General features: G+C 40.8%; 1 protein-coding gene across 3 annotated transcripts; it reads right to left on the bottom strand.

Annotated features, from left to right (window-relative positions):
* Positions 1-67: 67 nt before the first annotated feature.
* On the bottom strand, positions 68-18,930 carry LOC106569997 (solute carrier family 2, facilitated glucose transporter member 1). Of its 3 annotated transcripts, none has more exons than XM_014141832.2 (11): positions 18,090-18,930; positions 17,490-17,622; positions 9,325-9,426; positions 8,851-9,011; positions 7,199-7,439; positions 6,282-6,444; positions 4,248-4,435; positions 3,688-3,792; positions 3,486-3,584; positions 3,038-3,241; positions 68-2,894 (listed from the first exon to the last, which is right to left on the bottom strand). In XM_014141832.2, the coding sequence occupies exons 2-11, from the start codon at positions 17,502-17,504 to the stop codon at positions 2,616-2,618; spliced, it is 1,557 nt and encodes a 518-aa protein (XP_013997307.1). In that variant the 5' UTR covers positions 17,505-17,622; positions 18,090-18,930; the 3' UTR covers positions 68-2,615. The 3 variants fall into 3 exon arrangements, with proteins under 3 accessions (XP_013997307.1, XP_013997305.1, XP_013997304.1); XM_014141830.2 differs by having other exon boundaries at positions 9,325-9,429; positions 18,100-18,901; XM_014141829.2 differs by having other exon boundaries at positions 9,325-9,429; positions 18,090-18,900.
* Positions 18,931-20,635: the final 1,705 nt, after the last annotated feature.

Raw genomic sequence — 20,635 nt, 5'->3', positions numbered from 1 at the left:
TAATAAAGCAAGACGCTGACTTTTTACTTGCCAACGAGAGTATCGGGAAAGGTATGAAGTCTGTGTGTTTGTTGGATGTGGGATATTTTATTTAACATTGTATTCATATATAAGTGAAACGAATACATGTAACATATGAGGATGCATTATTGCTGTTAGTTTGTTGTAATGTTTCATTGTCTCAAAAGCCATTGCATAGCCAGATTTATACTGTTTGTGTGATACATTTTCCCAATAGAGGACAATTATCAAATGGATTCAAAAGTGTTCTTTTCTGCACTTTACACGATCTTGAAATATTAATTAGACCATATTTTTTAATTCAATACCAACATTGGTTATTTCATACATTTTCATTTCAATTGTTTATGGCAGAGACTATAGACGTTGCTTAAATGCCCCTTGTTTGGTGCCTAGTGGAGAATTAGAGTACAAGACTTTGGAAGCAGGAAGAATGTGTTCACAGACACATACGGTACACATTAGCTGAAAGGTGCTGAAGAAGAGGCGCAAATAAGCCGCAGAAACATGGAACTCATAAACACGATCACTCAAAGCAAACGGAAGGCCATGAAACACAGGCCAGGAAAAAAATCGACATAATAGCAATACCAACAGCATGGGTAAAACCCCATTTCAAAACAACATGGTTTTCTGAAGTCAATTGGAATAGATCTCTGTGACAATATAGGATTCAATCATCAACAACAACAAAAATACACTTTTTTTTAGACACACACTGAGGACACCATAAGGTGCATACTAAGCAAGTAGATGGCAAGTGGAAAGTGTAAGAGGGGGAGGGTGAGGGAAGCAGTGTTGTGGAGCAGTGGTAAGGGAACTGGTTTTTATTTCCAGTGTATATTTTGACAAAAATAATACTTTAACCACAAAGTTAATAGAGCAATGTGTCTCAATGCTTCAGCATATTACTAGGAAACAATCTAAATAGTTGTTCACTCATTGGACGATGGGCACCCCATAAGTCAGAACAAGCACACATTCAACATATAAATATTATTTTTGAAAATACATATTTACAAATAAATACACTCATAAATGTGTACAGTAAGTGAATTTGCATATGGTAGCTGGGTATGGTTCAGTTAGTACAGTATTGCAGTCTTGTTAACAGTAGTGAGGGAGTGCAGCCATTGAATAACGTTTTTTTCCTAAGAGTAGAGGTCAAATACTGAACACCACCATCAAAGGAATGTATTTTCCCAGTGCAACACATACATATATCCACAATATATTATATTAATACAGAACAAAGCCATGACCCTGTCATCTTTCTAAGCAAAATAAATAGTGAAAGTGCTTGGAGCAAAATTACTACATATAATTTACACAACTACAAAAAATAAACATTTATCTACAATGAAATCTTTAAATAAATTACTATTTTAAAAAATGTTCCACATGGTAATCATCAGAAATGGTCACAAAGTAGAGTATTTAAAAAGCAATATTGCACAAATCCTCACATTTGGTCACAACTAAACTCCCATTTTGGTATTTCAAATCCACATTGAATAGACAACCGTCACAATTATATTCATTTTTTTTATTTTTATGAATGCTCCCACTGCAGAATAATTCAAAATTGCACTCAATACCACAGAGAAAATCGCTGGAGTCCTTTGCTCTCTGTGGTTGATTCTAATCGAATCCAAGTTCATAACATCACAACTCATATCATAATCTATTATAATCTAATATCCAAAATAACTATCAATATTAACGTTACCCATCCTTTATATAAAGTTTCATCCTTTTTAATTTGAAACCTCTATTGCAGTCCCCTTAGTCAATATAGTTAAATGCAATTCTACGCTATCCTAAAGTATTTTTCTACTAGGCTAGCTGTAAAAGCACTCCCTCAGGTAAATATTTATCAAATTATTCCTTCTGTTGATTAATTTGCCTTAAAGCGCTTTTTAAAGAGTATATTAGCTATTGTGGAGTTTTAATTGATTTCTATTTGGTTAATACGGTGCATCTTAAGTTAAAGTGAAAGATGTACTCTCTCATTGAAAACAACAACCATCTTACTTCATCAACCATCCAAATGTGATTCTTTATCAGTAGATTCTTACATTGAATAGGGTAAAAGCACATCATTTTGATCACGAATACATCTGTTGGAAAAAAAATGCCAAGTATGATCATTCTGGGATTATTGGGTTATTTAAAAAAGCTATTTCTAAACCAAGAAAGCAAACCAATGCAATTGACCCTAATCTACAGTTTCACTGTTAAAACGACTATTAACCAGAAACACTACTGGGGTTGTTTGTTTTGACTAGGCCCACTTTGCTCTTCAAATTATGATGCACTCAGTAAAAGAAGGCAAAAAAATGAAATCCTAATTTTGACCTATAAGTTGAGAACACTTCCAAAAAGATATTACACATGAAAGAAAGCAATCCTAGCTACCGTATTCCACCAAAATATGTGTGCGTTGTGGCTTTCCATGTACACGAAAAGTATTTCCCGTCACCTCAATCACTCGTCCCCATGTACCTGAACACCCAAAGAATTAAGCTTGAATCTGTTTTTGAACCTGCTGACCCCCAACACCTGACATTTAACCCTCGACCTGACACAGGGTTCTACAAGCTCGCCTGTACAGTTGAGATGGACTTATCCTCTGCTGCTGCCGCCCCCACCAATGGTACCTTCTCCTTGATGGGCGAGGCAGGAAGTGTTACGCTGCTACTAGTGGGAGGAGCTTCCACAGAGGTGGTGTGGGGCGGGGGGGCTCCGCCAAACTCGCGGGCGATCTCGTCAAAGGTCTTGCCCTTGGTTTCTGGGACTTTGATGAAGGTGAAGATGAAGAAGAAGATGAGTAAGATCATGAAGATGATAAAGACGTAAGGCCCACACAGCTCCTACAGAATTACAAACAAAGAGAGAGAAAAAGAGTGGAAGTCAGTAATTATTCTAATGAGTCACTGTATGACTATGTGAAATTTTTACTGAAGTGGAAGTTAGGATTCGCCCCTAATGGGAAACCTAGAGAAACCTCTCACACCTCCAGTTTGGGGAAGCTGACTCCCACCAGGAAGTTGGCGGTCCAGTTGCAGCAGCCGGCCACGGCTATGGCGGCCGGCCGCGGACCCTGGGAGAAGAGCTCTGCCACTATGAACCATGGGATAGGACCAGGCCCCATCTCAAACATGGCCACGAACAGAAACACTGCCCCGATGCTCAGGTAGCTCAGAGACGAGTAGCCCTTCTACTCAGAGAGAGAGAGAGAGAGAGAGAGAGAGAGAGAGAGAGAGAGAGAGAGAGAGAGAGAGAGAGAGAGAGAGAGAGAGAGAGAGAGAGAGAGAGAGAGAGAGGGAGGGAGGGAGGGAGGGGGATAGAGATAGAGAGAAAGGAGATGGAGATTACCATCAATAATAGCAATGAAACTGAATTACTGTAATTAATGACATATCTGTTATGTTGAGTGACAACCAATAGAAACTGACACCCACCAACAGGAGGGCAATAGTCATGAGCAGGGCACTGACGGCCATTCCGGCCAATCCGACGAGATGCAAAGTCCTTCGTCCCACCCTCTCGACCAGGAAGAGCTGACAAAGACAGAGAAAGAAGTTACCCTACAGTAAACATACATTACATACACATAAAAACTCAATAAACACTACTGTAATACACGCAGCATGTTATACTTACAGATACCACTGTAAAGACAGTGTTAACAGCTCCTGCTCCAATAGTGGCGTAAATGGGTTGGGTGACACCGGCTGACTCAAAGATACCAGTTGAATAGTAGAACACCTGAACAGGGTTGGGGGAGGGAGACAATAGGATTATGTTCTTGATCTGCGGCAAAGCCATGATCTATGAATAGGTAGCCACATCTTATCAAAATTGTCTTTTTATCCCACTGTTACACTATGGAGTTCCCGTACGCCCGTTAAATCAAGTTTAATCCATCGAATAATACAAACAAATCTCCCAAACATGCAATCATTGAGAATATAAGGCAGGTTGAATGCACCTGCCATTCAACTATGCATAGGCAGCTGCAGTTTCTCTCTGTATGAAGGCCGGGTCATCTTCATAAGGGCACACCGTAGCACATAGTCTCTGTCTCTGCCTTTTTTCGTTGTTTCGTGCCTAGTGAATACGACCCTGTATTGTTAGGCTGTCCTCTGAGATATCCTTGGTGACACTTAAACGAATTAGAATGTGTTCGTACTGTGGCCCCCTGGGAGTCATAGTTCACTCACAGCATTGATTCCGGAGAGCTGCTGGGAGAGGTGGAGCATGACGGCAATGAGGAGCGGCTGCCGATAGGCTGCGGTGCGGAACAGCTCGAGGATGGTCACTTTCTTCTCCATGGCCATCTTGGAACTCTCCTCCTTCATCTCCTGCATGTCTTTACTCACATCCTCTGTGCCACGCAGACGCACCAGGGCTGGGGGGAGAAAATGGTGGAGTGAGAGGCTACAGATAAGTGACACTACAATGGAGAGTAAAGGACTTACAAGTTGTAAAAGGAGAGAATGTATTTGTGAAATAATTAGGTAAGTAGAAAGTCAACCAATGACAATATGTTCCAAGAAAATATTGAAATATGTTAGGTGCGTAAAACATTTATAAAGGCCCAGTGCAGTCAAAAATGTGATTTTTCTGTGTTTTATATATACTTCCACACTATAATGTGCAATGCCCTTTTAGTGTAAGAGCTGTTAGAAAAAAACGTCTGGAATTTCAGGCTGTTTGGGTGGGATTGAGTTTTGGTCTGCCTGTCGACATCACCATGCGGTCAATTAGTTAATAGACCAATAAGAAAGAGAGGTCCAAACCTCTATGCCAATAGAAGCTAGTTTTAAGTTTCCCCTCCCCACTCAGACCACTCCCAGACATTCGTAAGAAAATGATTGCTGAGAAATTGCTGTTTGCTAAGAAGCTATTTTTGATTCTTTTTGACCATTTTAATTTAAAACAATCACAGTAAGGTACTTAATGGTTACTCAGAAATTATTTGATATTGATATAAAATGGCTGCATTGGGGGCCTCCCGAGTAGTGCGGCGTACAGTACAATTGGCCCAGCGTCGTCCGGTTGAGCGGAGGATTTGGCCGGCTGGGATGTCCTTGTCCCGTCGCGCTCTAGCGACTCCTTGTGGTGGCTGGGCGCACGCACGCTGGCTTCGGTCGCCAGCTGTAGGGTGTTTCCTTTTACACATTGGTGCGGCTGGCTTCCAGGTTAAGCGAGCAGTGTGGCTTGGCGGGATTGTGTTTCGGAGGCATGGCTCTCGACCTTTTCCTCTTCCGAATCCGTACGGGAGTTGCAGCGATGGGACAAGACTGTAACTACCAATTGGGGAGACAAATAGTTTTTTCTATTAAGTGCCTGCATTGGACCTTTAAAACATTACTTGAGTATATTGTCAAGCAGACTAGCGATCGTAGCACCAACATTAAAACCTGCCTGCGTTGTAGTTGTTTTTTCAGTAGCTGTCCATGGTCGTGCCAGTTCTTACATAACGTTATCAATCACATCATGTTTTTTTCCTTTTTAATTTTTTTAATTCACAAAAGCAGTCTGTTTGAAAAAAACTGTGTGAAGGAGACTAAGACATGAACTCAGGTGACCCCCATGGTGTGAACTAAAGTAGGGACCGATGCCAAAACCTGCTGTTGACCTAGGACTCTTTTCTAGACTCAACAAGCGTCCGTCTCACCTGATTTGTCTTGGCCTGTCAGTGTATGCATTAATCAAATGCCCAGTCAGAGGAAGGGCAACAACGCCACAGGCCTATGTTTGGCATGCACAATTCACACCATTCAATGGTATTTAATGTACATTGAGGGCTCTAACTTAATTAATTATTAGGTACACCCATCTAGTACCAGGTCGGACCCCCCTTTGCCTCCAGAACAGCCTCTTTGGGGCATGGAAACGTTGCTCAATTGGTATCAAGGACCCTAACGTGCGCGGGTACCTAATGAAGTGGCCACTGAGTGTATGGTTTATTGTCACATACACCTGCATGTTGGTACTTGCGTCTAAGTACCACTCACCAAATTACACAATTTTACTTCAGAATTTCTCCGCAAATAGATACAATACCAGGTACATACAAGCTAAAATAGGAGTGTGAAATGAAGTCTTTCCATTTATCTTCCTGACAAATCAGAGTTCCTGATGAACCAGAGTAAATGACTGCATTTGGAGCATAGAAATAGAATTACTAGAATGTGCAAAGCACCTGAAACCCCAACAATTTGATGGTTTCTATGGTTTGGAGCACCCACCTTTGCGGGCCTGCTCTTCCTTGTTCTGGTTGATGAGGAGGAAGCGGGGGCTCTCGGGACAGAAGGGCAGCAGGATACACTGCAGCACGGCCGGGATGACAGTCAGAGCCAGCAGCAGAGGCCACAGCTTGTCCGACCCCAGCAGAGACTCCAAGCCAAAGATCTACAACACAGAGAGGTTTAGGTAGGATTAACTTTACTACCAGTAATGTTTCATTCACAGCTTACATGCAAACATGAATGGAATATGCTGTACATTGATGGGATTGGAAGCACTGATGGGATGAATATACACTATGGTAGATAGGATTCAACAATACACCAATCCATTGATGGCATGGAATGGAAGTGGCAGTTCTATAAAAGGATTCAAATGGAGAAGGTTTCATGACAGCGTGTGGGTGAAAATGAAGGGGAGGAATATTACTAATTGTATTCCTAGAGCAAGATGTAGTCGCTCATTAAAAACTAATTTAATACTCATTAAATAATTTGAATAATGAGAAAATAATTAGAAAAAGATATTACTCCAATGTTAAGAGATAAGTAAATCAGAATGTCTGCCGGTTATGACTTAATCATATCAGTGTAGTGGAGGGTAAACGGAAGTAAACGCCATATAGGCAGCTTTTTTATTTTACACAAGCATTTACCCGCCTTTTGCAGGAAAATGCATTGAAAGTATAGGGAGCGTAACTTTATTCTCCGCGAACGGCAATCATGGTTGTTGACCCACCAATTTTTTTTTTAACTACATCACTGCATAAAATAATACTCCCAGACATTAAACAGAATATTCTTATATGGGGACTTTATTCCCAGTAGCATAAGCAAAGACATGGTATGATAACGTACGTGTTAAGACTATTCCTATGTTAAAGGACAGAAAATCAAGATGGCTGCCGTCGAGGACCGACCTGAGCCACCAGGATGCCAATCACTACGCCCAGCTGGTGCAAGGTGCCGAAGGCGCCCCGGAGAGGGGTGGGGGACAGCTCCCCCACATACATGGGCGTAAGGCCGGTAAAGAGGCCACAGAAGAGGCCAATGACGAGGCGTCCAGCGATGACCATCTCATAGGAGGAGCAAATGGTGGAGAAACCCATGAGGAGGCCTCCGATCACAGCCAGGATGTTGACCAGGAACATGGACAATTTCCTTTATCCCAATACACCGAGACACACACACACACAGATTGAAGGCTTTAGAGACAAAGTGTTGCACAGAGTAAGAGATAGACAGAGAAAGGTTAAGAGGGAGGGAGAGTGAGACGTAGAGGGAGGAGGAAACAGAGCAACCGTTCTAACCACTCTCCACTGATTCCTTAGAGCCTCATTGGTCCCTGCAGCATAGCAGAGGCAGAAACAGACCAAGGAAAGGCAGAGAACCAGAACTGAAGAGTGACCAAATTCACTCCTAAGGATAAAAATTCCAAACATTTACATTTTAGTCATTTAGCAGACACTCTTATCCAGAGCGACTTACAGTCGTGAATGCAGACATTTCATTTCATAAATTTTTTTTTGTTTTGTACTTGGCCCCCCCGTGGGAATCGAACCCACAACCCTGGCGTTGCAAACACCATGCTCTACCAACTGAGCTACGGGGAAGGAAATTAAATGTTGGACCTTCATTTAACTAGGCAAGTCAGTTAAGAACAAATTCTTATTTTCAATGACGGCCTAGGAACAGTGGGTTAACTGCCTTGTTCAGGGGCAGAATAACAGATTTTTACCTTGTCAGCTCAGGGATTCAATCTTGCAACCTTTCAGTTAAAAGTCCAATGCTCTAACCACTAGGCTACCTGCCGCTCCGCTCAATAAACCTTATTCACAGCTGATTGTTCTGCCATAGACAATACGTGTGGGTAGCTAATAAATGGTTGTTTTTTTTCTCATCAGGGCAGATGACTGACAATGGGCTAGAAATGTTATTCTAAGTATGCTGGCTCAAATAATATTGTTACAGTGTGAAGGTGCAGTGGTTTTTACATTTTACATTTACATTTAAGTCATTTAGCAGACGCTCTTATCCAGAGCGACTTACAAATTGGTGCATTCACCTTATGATATCCAGTGGAACAACCACTTTACAATAGTGCATCTAAATCTTTTAAGGGGGGGGTTAGAAGGATTACTTTATCCTATCCTAGGTATTCCTTAAAGAGGTGGGGTTTCAGGTGTCTCCGGAAGGTGGTGATTGAGTCCGCTGTCCTGGCGTCGTGAGGGAGCTTGTTCCACCATTGGGGTGCCAGAGCAGCGAACAGTTTTGACTGGGCTGAGCGGGAACTGTGCTTCCTCAGAGGTAGGGGGGCCAGCAGGCCAGAGGTGGATGAACGCAGTGCCCTTGTTTGGGTGTAGGGCCTGATCAGAGCCTGAAGGTATGGAGGTGCCGTTCCCTTCACAGCTCCGTAGGCAAACATTTTTTAATTTACATGTCAAACCTTTTTATTTTTGCATTGAAAACTTCACTTCCTAACCTGTTCCAAAACGTGAACATTAGAAAACGATTGATAGTTAGTGAAAACTGGCATCGGGGTGAAACAGGTGAATACTGGGTCACCACTCACCTCCCAAATCTGTCTGCCATCACGCCGACGCTGAAGGAGCCCACCATGCCGCCCACACTAAAGATGGCCACCGACAAGCTCCACACAATGGTGCACGTTCCTGGTTTGATGGGCTCGGCATACCTCTCCATCCATGTGTTATTGAAGAAGGCCCGCAGTTTCTGAACAGAAAGAGAGAGGGAGAGAGAGAGAGAGAGAGAGAGAGACAGAAAGAGACAGAAAGAGACAGAAAGAGACAGAAAGAGATAGAGAAGAAATCAAATAAGAGGGAGGGAGAGAGAGAAAGATCAGAGATAAAGCATTACCAAGATACAATCTCTTGATTTAACACTTGATGAAGCACTGTGAAATACAAATCAGTAGTACAATATCCACAAGCATAATGGAAAGTGTTTAAACAATGTAAAGTTTAACAAAACCAAATCCCACACATGCGTTCACTGTTATAAGAAAACACAAAATAAGCCTACAAACCTGCTCCGGTGCATTAATGACCCCTGTGTTGTAGCCAAACTGCAGCGAGCCAATGACTGCAGTGGCCAGGGAGAACAGGAGGTATCCTGTCACCTGCTTTTTCTGCTAGAGACAGAATGGGGAGAGTGTGTGTTATTAGGGATTTATTTATGCAGGGGAAATTGAAATTACATTTTTGTCCCCCCCCAAGCTTAAGATGCACCATCTTGTTTTCAAGTGTCCCCCCCCCCACATTTTTTTTTTAAAATAAATAAACAATTCATAGTAGACAGAATAATATGGCAACTACTGTCTAATAGCAATGAAATAATAATACAAAACTAAAACGTACATTAACAGCATAAAAAACAAAATACAACTACTAATAGGCTTACAACTAATAAAGACTACTGCTACAACTACTAATACAACGAATACAATTCAGTACCTATAATATATACTGCACATACATACAGTCCCAGTCAAAAGTTTGGACACATCTAATTCAAGGGTTTTCTTTATTTTTACAATTTTATACATTGTAAAATAATAGTGAAGACATCAAAACTATGAAATAACGCATATTACATTTACATTTACATTTAAGTCATTTAGCAGACGCTCTTATCCAGAGCGACTTACAAAATGGTGCATTCACCTTATGATATCCAGTGGAACAACCACTTTACAATAGTGCATCTAAATCTTTTAAGGGGGGGGGTTAGAAGGATTACTTTATCCTATCCTAGGTATTCCTTAAAGAGGTGGGGTTTCAGGTGTCTCCGGAAGGTGGTGATTGACTCCGCTGTCCTGGCGTTGTGAGGGAGCTTGTTCCACCATTGGGGTGCCAGAGCAGCGAACAGTTTTGACTGGGCTGAGCGGGAACTGTGCTTCCTCAGAGGTAGGGGGGCCAGCAGGCCAGTGGTGGATGAACGCAGTGCCCTTGTTTGGGTGTAGGGCCTGATCAGAGCCTGAAGGTATGGAGGTGCCGTTCCCTTCACAGCTCCGTAGGCAATCACCATGGTCTTGTAGCGGATGCGAGCTTCAACTGGAAGCCAGTGGAGAGAGCGGAGGAGCGGGGTGACGTGAGAGAACTTGGGAAGGTTGAACACCAGACGGGCTGCGGCGTTCTGGATGAGTTGTAGGGGTTTAATGGATATGCATATGGAATCATGTAGGAACCAAAAAATGGTTAAACAAACACGGTAGAAGGAGGATGAGTCATACAGACAGACAGAGGTAGAACCGCGCTCCCCCTCAACTGGTGCCTCCAGAGAAATGTTCAGATGGCAGCATAACACTTATATGGTGTTCCAAAAAGATCCCAAAGCTGTTAGGTCTATTTTTGTGGTACCATAAGAAGGATAATTAGGGTCAGGCTTGAAGGAAAGGCCTATGTTTAGCACCATCGAGCCACAAAGAGTGGAGTGCCCTTGTTTGGGGTTATGAAATGTGCTTAGTTGTGATCTTATAGGTTGGATGGGACTGCGCGACTGTTGCCAATGCCAAGGATTTTACCCTCCTCCATCAATGGGGCTTTTGTCAGTCCTGTGCAAAATGTGGACTTGGCAAAAGAAACTGGCGCCAGTGTAGAGTTAACGCAACAATAATCAGTGTTGGCCAGCATTAAATCAAATTAACCTCTTAAACAGTCCCAGTCAAAAGTTTGGACACACCTTCTCATTCCAGGGTTTTTCTTTATTTTTTATATTTTCTACATTGTAGAATAATAGTGAAGACATCAAAACTATGAAATAACACATCATGTAGTAATCAAAAACATATTTTATATTTGAGAATATTCAAAGTAGCCACCCTTTGCCTTGATGATAGCTTTGCACAATCTTGGCATTCTCTCAAACAGATTCATCTGGAATGCTTTTCCAACAGTCTTGAAGGAGTTCCCACATATGCTGAGCACTTGTTGGCTCCTTTTCCTTCACTCTGCCGTCCAACTCATCCCAAACCATCTCAATTGGGTTGAGGTTGGGTGATTGTGGAGGACAGGTCATCTGATGCAGCCCTCCATCACCCTCCTTCTTGGTCAAATAGATTTTACACAGCCTGGAGGTATGTTGGGTCATTGTCCTCTTGAAAAACAAATGATTGTCCCACTAAGCGCAAACCAGATGGGATGGCGTATCGCTGCAGAATTCTGTGGTAGCCGTGCTAGTTAAGTGTGCCTTGAATTCTAAATAAATCACAGACAGTGTCACCAGCAAAGCACCCCCACACCATCACACCTCTACCTCCATGCTTCACTGTGCGCACACATGCAGAGATCACCCGTTCACCTACTCTGCGTCTCACAAAGACACAGCGGTTGGAACCAAAAATAAAAAATTTGAACTCATCAGCCCAAGGACAGATTTCCACCAGTCTAATGTCCATTGCTCATGTTTCTTGGCCCAAGCAAGTCTCTTCTTATTATTGGTGTCCTTTAGTAGTGGTTTATTTGCAGCAATTAGACCATGAAGGCCTGATTCTCGTAGTCTCCTCTGAACAGTTGATGTTGAGATGTGTCTTTGACTTGAACTCTGTGAAGCATTTATTTGGGCTGCAATTTCTGAGACTGGTAACTCTAATGAACTTATACTCTGCAGCAGAAGTAACTGGGTCTTCCAATCCTGTGGCGGTCCTCATGAGAGCCAGTTTCATCATAGCGCTTGATGGTTTTGCGACTTCACTGACATTTTACACATTGACTGACCTTCATGTCATAAAGTAACGATGGACTGTTGTTTCTCTTTTCTTATTTGACCTGTTCTTGCCATAATATGGACTTGGTCTTTTGCCAAATAGGGCTATCTTCTGTATACCACCCATACCTCGTCACAACACAACTGATTGACTTAAACGCATTAAGAAGGAAAGAAATTCCACAAATTAAGGCACACCTGTGAATTGAAATGCATTCCAGGTGACTACCTCATGAAGCTGGTTGAGAGAATGCCAAGAGTGTGCAAAGCTGTCATCAAGGCAAAGGGTGGCTACTTTGAAGAATCTCAAATATAAAATATATTTGGATTTGTTTAACACTTTTTTGGTCACATGTGCTATTTCACAGTTTTGATGTCTTCACTATGTCACGGCTCCTCCTCTGCAGTGCAGGGGCGGTTCCCCCTGCAGGCAGAGGAGGGTCGTTAGTGATTGCAGCTGGTGTGATTGGAGCCACCTGGGCTCAGGGTATTTAACCAACTGCTCCACTAACTTCTCTCTTCTGGCTCGCTTGGCTTGCTCTCGCTCTCTCCCTGCTCCTCCAGGTATGATCCGGTTTTGTTTGTTCCTTTGTTGGTTTGTTTAGTTTCCACTCAGTCATGTTTACACACACATATCCATGCACCCTACATACACCCTATATTATGACATATCCACACCTCATTCCTTTTCATTTGTTTATAGTTAGTTTTGTTTGATAATAAAGAACTTTTTGAATTGGCCTATACCGGTTGTTGATGTCCTCATTTGTGCCACAGGCTATGAGCCGGCCTGTGACAACTATTATTCTACAATGTAGAAAATAGTAAAATAAAGAAAAACCCTGGAATGAGTAGGTGTGTCCAAACTTTTGAATGGTACTGTACATATTTACAAATTTCTTCACATGGTGATGTTTCTATTAGTTAAAAACCCAAAACAGTTTGCTCATAACATTTGAAAAAGGGCTTTCTTAAATTCACTGTGTTATTTTAATGCCCTGATTTCTATAGGTAAATGATTCCAGTCAGTCAGTTGGGTCTTTGTATCTGAAAGATCTTACTCTAACCTCACGATGTACCCTTGGAATTTGCAATTGCTGCTGTTGTCAAAAAGCGTAGTGTGAGTCTTGTAAAGTTAGGTGTTCCTTAATATATATATATATATATATATATACAAGGACATTTAACTTGATACATTTAAAAAGAAATCGGTACCAATGCAATTGTCTTCTGTTTCGGAGTGACAGCCAATTTAGTGATCCATACATTGTGCAATGATGTCTTCCAATAGCATCCAAGAAAGAATCTGCAAAGATTGTTATACATGAATTCTAATTTGCAAAGTAAGGTCTTGGTTGTGTTTCGATAGATTATGTCCCCCATAGTCTAGGATAGTTATCCATCTGCTGCTTCCTAAGGTCTTTCTAATGGATACAGTAAAAAAAAAAAAAAAATTGATCTGTAGTGTAACCCAAGCTTATTATAGTTAATTTTTTCAAAAATAATCAATATGCTTTCCAAAAGATCATTCAGAATCTAGATATTTTAAACAATCAACGTCTTCAAGCGTTGTTCCATCACTTGCATGAATTTTGAAATTGCTAGCTGTGGAGTTTATTCTTTGCCGTGTACCAAAAAGTATGATATGGGACTTTGTTTGATATACCACCAAATTATTTGCTAGAAATCATTTTTAAGTGTTAAAATCATCTTGGGAGAGTTGCTTGTATCCGCAAAATATTTGAACCTGATGTATAGAGCGCTTAATCATCAGTGTGTAAGAGAACATGTATTCAAAACAATTAGATGCAATTCATTTATGAATACAGAGAAAAGGGGGACAATGCTGAGCCTTGAAGTACACCTATACTGAGTACAAAAAGGTGTTTTGTGTCCTTCCATGAAAACGCATTGTTTTCTATTGCTGAGATACGCATTGAACCAGTTTAGTGATCTGTTAGTGAAACCAATGTTAAGTTTTCCTAGTAAGATGATCAACTAAATCAAATGCTTTTGATAAATCATAAAGTTGGCACCAGTTAGTTTGCCTTGGTCAGATTAAGAATTTATATAATTTGTATGTTTCACTAATGCTGTAGTAGTGGAATGGGTAGGTCTAAAGACAAAGTGTGAAATTCAATTAATCTAGGTACTGATACATTTGGGAATATATTAATTTCTCAGACTTTTGCTATTGAACAGGTTACTGATATAGGTCTATAGTTATTTGGGTCTAAGGAGTTTCGGCCTTCATGGAGAGCGGTCACTCGGGCACATTTCCATACAAAAGGTATTTCATCAGTCTTTAAAGACATGCTGAGATCTGCTAGATGCATTATAACATTAACAGACCACTTTATAGTTGCATGCATATACATATGGCTATATGCTGGATACCAAAATATAGGCTATTTACATTTGACTGTATCCTTAATTGACCCTGAAGCCAGTTCTCAAATGAAACTCGTTGAAGGCCACATAAATCAAGCTCTGAGTCTTTTCTGCTGAATCCAGTAATACGGAACACTATGCAGAGACACTGCTGAGAAGGCATATTGTTAGAGGTTATATGATACTGGACTGACCTTTCCTCGCGGCTTAGGTGCCCTTTGGTCCACCTTTTAGAGCTCGTGGTTGAGGCGGTGTTGAGTCCGTATGTGAGCCTCAGTTTGTGCAAGAAGAGATGACAGACGTGAGGGACTTGTGTAGGAAATGCTAATAACGCCCCCAAATTTTGAATGCAATGAAATATAAGATCAAAAATGTTCTTAGCATCAGTATCATTTAATTGATCTTTACATCACCTTACATCTAACTATAGTTGAATGATGCAATTCTGGTCCATTATAAACATTGCCCTTTCATCTCTTCTCCTACTGAATTACATTTTCTCTTCCACCATATGACAGATTTCCAAACATATTTAGATGGCATATATTTTCTGTGTTTTGTAGGTCTGTGTTTGGACGGGAAGGTCTCCCAAAGTGATGGTGGCTCCATTCAATAGAGGAACTATCCGGAAATCCCAATGAAAAATAGGAACCGAAGTAGGCAGGAATGTGTCACAAGACAAAGCATGTGTCTGCAAAAACATACAATGTGACAGTCTGTGCTATTTTAACACACTGTAAACAAACGAGCAAAACACTATGGCCTCCGCCAAACCCAGTCCCTCCCTCCATCCCTCTCTCTCTCTCTTCCCTCCCTCCTCTCACTCTGTTTATATCCTGAAGTTCACCTTCCACCACTCCCCCTCTTCTCTCTACCCCCCTTCGCCGCCTGTAAAGTCACAATGACTCAGTAGAAATAAGCAGCCTGAGATGCATTCAAAATTTGTAAAATTCTCATGATTTGTACAATAATTGTATCAATATTGAAAGAGTTGGGATAAGACTTAAAATAGGACTGTGTTAAAAGAGGTCTTCCTTTTCAGCCCGGCCAAATGCTGTACTTCATTAAAAAGAATATTTCACAATTACACACGGTCATACTTCAGGTATGTGTACAATGTAACTTTGTGCTAGTAGCCTAGTAATGGAGTTGTTTGCAAAGTGAGCAACACTCAGATAAAAATAAGAATTCAACAGGGTAGTAGTCCTTTTCAGAGTCACAGAAGTGGAACTTATTAATCTGACCTAAGTGAACTGTACACTCCGATTCTGTCTCAGGGCTCCATCTCTCTTTTCCTCTTTTTGTTCCCAACCCTCTCTTTTCTAATGATGTAACACACTACTTATTTCATAACCCCATCCCAGACTGCATCTATTTCCTCCTCTTTTTCCCCCTCCCTGTTTCTAATGAAGGACACACAACTTCTTCTATAGCCCCCTCGCTCCAAGAGTATTTCTGTCTCTTCCTCATTTTCATAACAACTGCCTGAAGGTGACCGTTGAATTGACACTCGCTAAAATAGACCAAAACACACAGCGATAAAACATGGCATTGCTGCTCCTTGCACCAATGCATTGTGCGAGGGAAAAGACTCTCTCTCTCTCTCTCTATACGACAATGATTCTGGCCTAATTCTTTCTGAGCCATTCACTGAACCGTTCACTCTTATCTCATTAACCTACTGTAAGAGAACCAATCAAACCCATTCATGTACTGAAGGACGCTGAGGCCAAATTGTATTGATGAGTTGATTAGCTTTGGCTATATATCCAATACCACAACATAGGTTGAGCTCTAAATGGCCTTGGGTTATTTCATTACGTCAATAGCAGAGATGAATGATTAGAAGTGTATGCCATAGCTGAATGCACGATAAACGTCATTAGCTAAAAGCTCATTCTGGACCCTATTATTCATAGAACAGTAACCTAACTGTCCACTTCTACAGTGCCTTCACAAAGTACTCATACCCCTTGACTTATTCCACATTTTGTTACAGCCTGAATTCAAAATGGATTAAATAGTTGTTTTTCTTCACCCATCTACGCACAATACCCCATAACGACAAAGTGAAAACATGTTTTTATAACTTTGTGCAAATGTTTTGAAAACAAAACACCAATATCTAATTCACATAAGTATTCACACTCCTGACACAATACATTTTAGAATCACCTTTGGCAGCGATTACAGCTTGGAGTCTTTCTGCGTACGTCTCTAAGAGCTTTGCACACCTGGATTGTACAATATTTACCAATTGTTCAAGCTCTGTCAAGTTGGTTGTTGTTTTACTAGTGCTTTATTGCAAACAGGATGCATGTTTCAAATTTTCTGGGATATTCAATGTCTGCTTTTTATTTTACCCATCTACCAATAGGTGCCCTTCTTTGCGAGGCATTGGAAAACCTCCCTGGTCTTTGTGGTTGAATCAGTGTTTGAAATGCACTGCTCGACTGAGGGACCTTGCAGATAATTGTATGTGTGGGGTACAGAGATGAGGCGGTCATTCAAAAATCATGTCAAACACTTTTATTGCACACAGAGTGAGTCCATGCAACTTATTATGTGTCTAGTTAAGCACATTGAACTTATTTAGGCTTGCCATAAAAAAAGGGGTTGAATACTTATTCACTCAAGACATTTCAGCTTTTCATTTTTTATTCATTTGTAAATTATAGTGTATTTTGTGTAGGCCAGTTACACAAAAATCTCAATTTAATCTATTTTAAATTTAGGCTGTAGCACAACAAAGTGTGGAAAAAGTCAAGGGGTGTGAGTACTTTCTGAAGGTGCTGTATGGCTCATGGAAGCTCAGCATAGAACCGGAGCATGACTCACTGATATACAGCGTCATACAGTACAACGCCCACCCCCATGAAGTAGGTTTTGAACAGTCATATGACATTCTGACTGCATGCAACAGAATTGGAAATAATTTGATGGATTGTAGGAATGCAAAGGTTTAGGGACCTTTTGAGGGGCCACACATTGTATGGTCAAAGTATAGTATGTGTGAGTAGTGCATGGTCAGCATATAATAACAGCAGCATAGATTACTACTCTGTCTACAGGATTCAATTAGGGAGCAGAACTTACCTCCTCCTCCACCATCTTCAGTGAATAGATAGATATTCACTAACAAATAGCAGCTCTTGATGAGAAGATGACAAACAGGACAAGAGAAAAGATCTTCAGGTGGAAAAGCACGCACAGTCTGGAAAGCTGCAGCCTGCAAATAAGGAACTGATAAGACGTTGTCCTTGGTGCTGAATCTGACCACAGTTGTAAACAAACGTTGCCCTGCTGCTTTTACGAATTGAACTGAAGTAGCCCTAAAATAACAAGTTTAAGCATTTTATATCCTGATAGCCTACTTTCTAACGTCTTAATAGATTGCAATGTCTTCATTTGTTTACGATTCTATTCAATTGATTTGTTTTATGTCCAGTGCGTACTGAGCTAATAGTGAATCCGATGGCAGCAAAAACAATATACTTATACTTCGCTATAAAAATCACTTTTCTATGAAATGCAAAACGTAGACTTTCGGTCAAATGGAGTTATTCCCACACTTCTTAAACTGCCAAAAGCTACTATAAAGGCACTAATCTTGACCTACTAATCAATATTTTATACAGACGGTTTGTCAGCAATGCCCTAGATATGTCATATAATAGTATAAATCAAGCAATTTACCGCAATTCACCTGCCGTGACCAGTCGTGCTATAGTCGTGCTATTCCTCTCCCGCCCTCCACGATTCAACTGGCACCAATGCGTTAGGATGCTATCAAATCAAAGTCCCTTGCAAATGTCTTTGTTATTCGTTTCATATAGCTCAGTGTTGTGGAGTGGATGCGCGACAATCCGCACCTTTCCCTTTGAGGAGTTAGTCCAGTTCCCATCAACCTATGAAAAACGAGATGCTCTCTGCGTGACCTCTTTTTGGCGTGGGTCTCCTATTATGGTGCTGATGGTGAACCAACGTTGGTTTAGTTGTAGGGGATGTTGCGGTCCCCGGATAGAATCAGCGGTTCCAGTGTCCTCCCCATGATGCTCTGCGAAGGAGACCTTGAGAGTGATCAGCTGATGACGGATGCTGATGCAACGCTGCCCCAGTACCAAAGCAATGTATCACGCGCCTGGCACCGTCCGCGACACTGAGGCACATCCATTTGTATGCTCTTTCGTTTGAGCTATTCCTCCATCTAATATTTGTTTAAATGGTTGACGTTGTAGAATATGTGTAGCCTGTTCGACAATTAGGTTTATATATATATATATACATAAATTGCCTCCCGTATATTGTTCTCAAGCAGTGGGACTGAGATTGAATAACGGTATTGGGTATCACGTCACATGGCTGTCAGAAATCTCGTGACTCAGTGTGAGAATAGTAACAGTGGCCCATGACTCAGGGTTATTCAGTCAACATGAACAAGCAGAATGAAACAATTATTGTTCATAAATGGTTACATTGTAGGTTATGTTCTCAAATAAAGAGCGAAGCTCTTGGTAATTATTCAGACCATAGGCCTAATAAAGCATTCGTTTTCTATTATATTGAGATCAAAATAAAGATGCTCACTTACCTTGTGCCCTATTATTCCCAATATAAAATAAGTTTGGACAATAGCAGGCCAAAAATACTTTTGAAATGTTGGTTGGAGTAACATGGCACATGCATTTTATGTTGCAGCATCAATGTCAACTGAATTTTAACGGTGTTGCACCAGGTTGTGCCCTTTCATCATACTGATCATTTAATAAAGGTTGGGCCTGTATTTAGACAATGAGCACGTTCCTTGTATAATTTATCCATTCCTCATTGCAAATCCTCACTTTCGCCTCATTCAGTTTGATGTAACAAGCATTCGGCAGTCTTTCCTGCAACCCTCGTGGTCAGTTGCATCATATAGGCTAGGGGAACGTTTACGTTTCAACGGTTTTATTCGAACTACTTAATTTTGTAGCTTCTGTTTAAATCGCATGTTTTTATCAACGCACATGCCAATCAATGTTCAACCATAGGTACACAGGTCTGAATACACTGTTTTCCACCCATGCTATGACGGGTCAGTGGAATAAAATAGTGGTCCTTTAAATTAGTGTGTCCATCCGTCGTGGATAGGGCAATAAATAAAGGGTGCCAAGAGCATAATTTTTTTAAAGTAATTATTATCCTCAGTTCATCAAAATACCATAACTGTTGTTCACATTTTTACCCCAAAAATATAAATGAACTACACACTTTGTGAGGTGACAACAGAGGCCGAGAGAGTGGTTTTGTTTTTAGGCGAGAGTGAGTGGCTGAGGCTTATTCGTTCTTCTCGCGTAATGTCCTACAGGGTTAGCTGACAACGTCACGAAAACGATGGACACGGTTCAACGTGGCAGAAGTCCGTGAGTTGTGATTCTGGATGGGCAGATAGCTATCAACAATGACAAGAAACTGCCATGTTGGGAATCGTAAGTGACTCGTTTTAGCTGGTTTCATCTTGTTCTTGAATTCATGTCACTGCTAAAATGGCAAATATTCGCACCGAGGTAAAAACAGATTCAGGTTGGATATTCGACGGATATTCGCCTGTAGTTTTCCTTTCGTCCACCAACAGCAGTTAGGGACCGTCAACATAGTGACAAATCACATTTTTCATATTTCAATAGCTCTTTAACCCTTACTCCTAAAACTTTCATTACTGATTCTAGCTAACCCGATGGCATAGACACACATTGCACACAATTATTTAGTGTCAATTTACATCTCACACTATTTTAAATGATTTATTTACATTTTTGAAATTCAATAGCACCTTGGTCATGTGACCCACACCTGAAACAAGGTTCATAATGTACACTCAGTGGGCCTACACATTGCACACCCTTTTGTTTGTCAATTTGCATCTCATGAGATTTTACAATATATTTTTTAAGTTTCACATTTCAATAGCTCCTTAGTCTTATGACCTACAACCATCAAACTACTTTCAGAATATCCACTGACTAGCCTTATATGTAGCACAACCTTTTGTTTGTCCATTTTCATCTCACACGATTTGACATTTATTTTAAATGTTTTTCAAGGTTTCTAATTTCAATAACTCTCTGGTCATGTGACCTAAAACCCTCAAACTGCTGTTAGAATATCCACTGACAAGCCTTATATATTGCACACCCTTTTGTTTGTCAATTTTCATCCCACATGATTTTACATACATTTTTCACATTTTCAAATGTCAATAG

This window comes from Salmo salar, chromosome ssa14 (assembly GCF_905237065.1).
Source record: "Salmo salar chromosome ssa14, Ssal_v3.1, whole genome shotgun sequence".
NCBI classification, from domain to species: Eukaryota; Metazoa; Chordata; class Actinopteri; order Salmoniformes; family Salmonidae; genus Salmo; species Salmo salar.
Note: the sequence above shows the minus strand (reverse complement) of the source record. Positions and strands in the feature narration are given on the sequence as shown.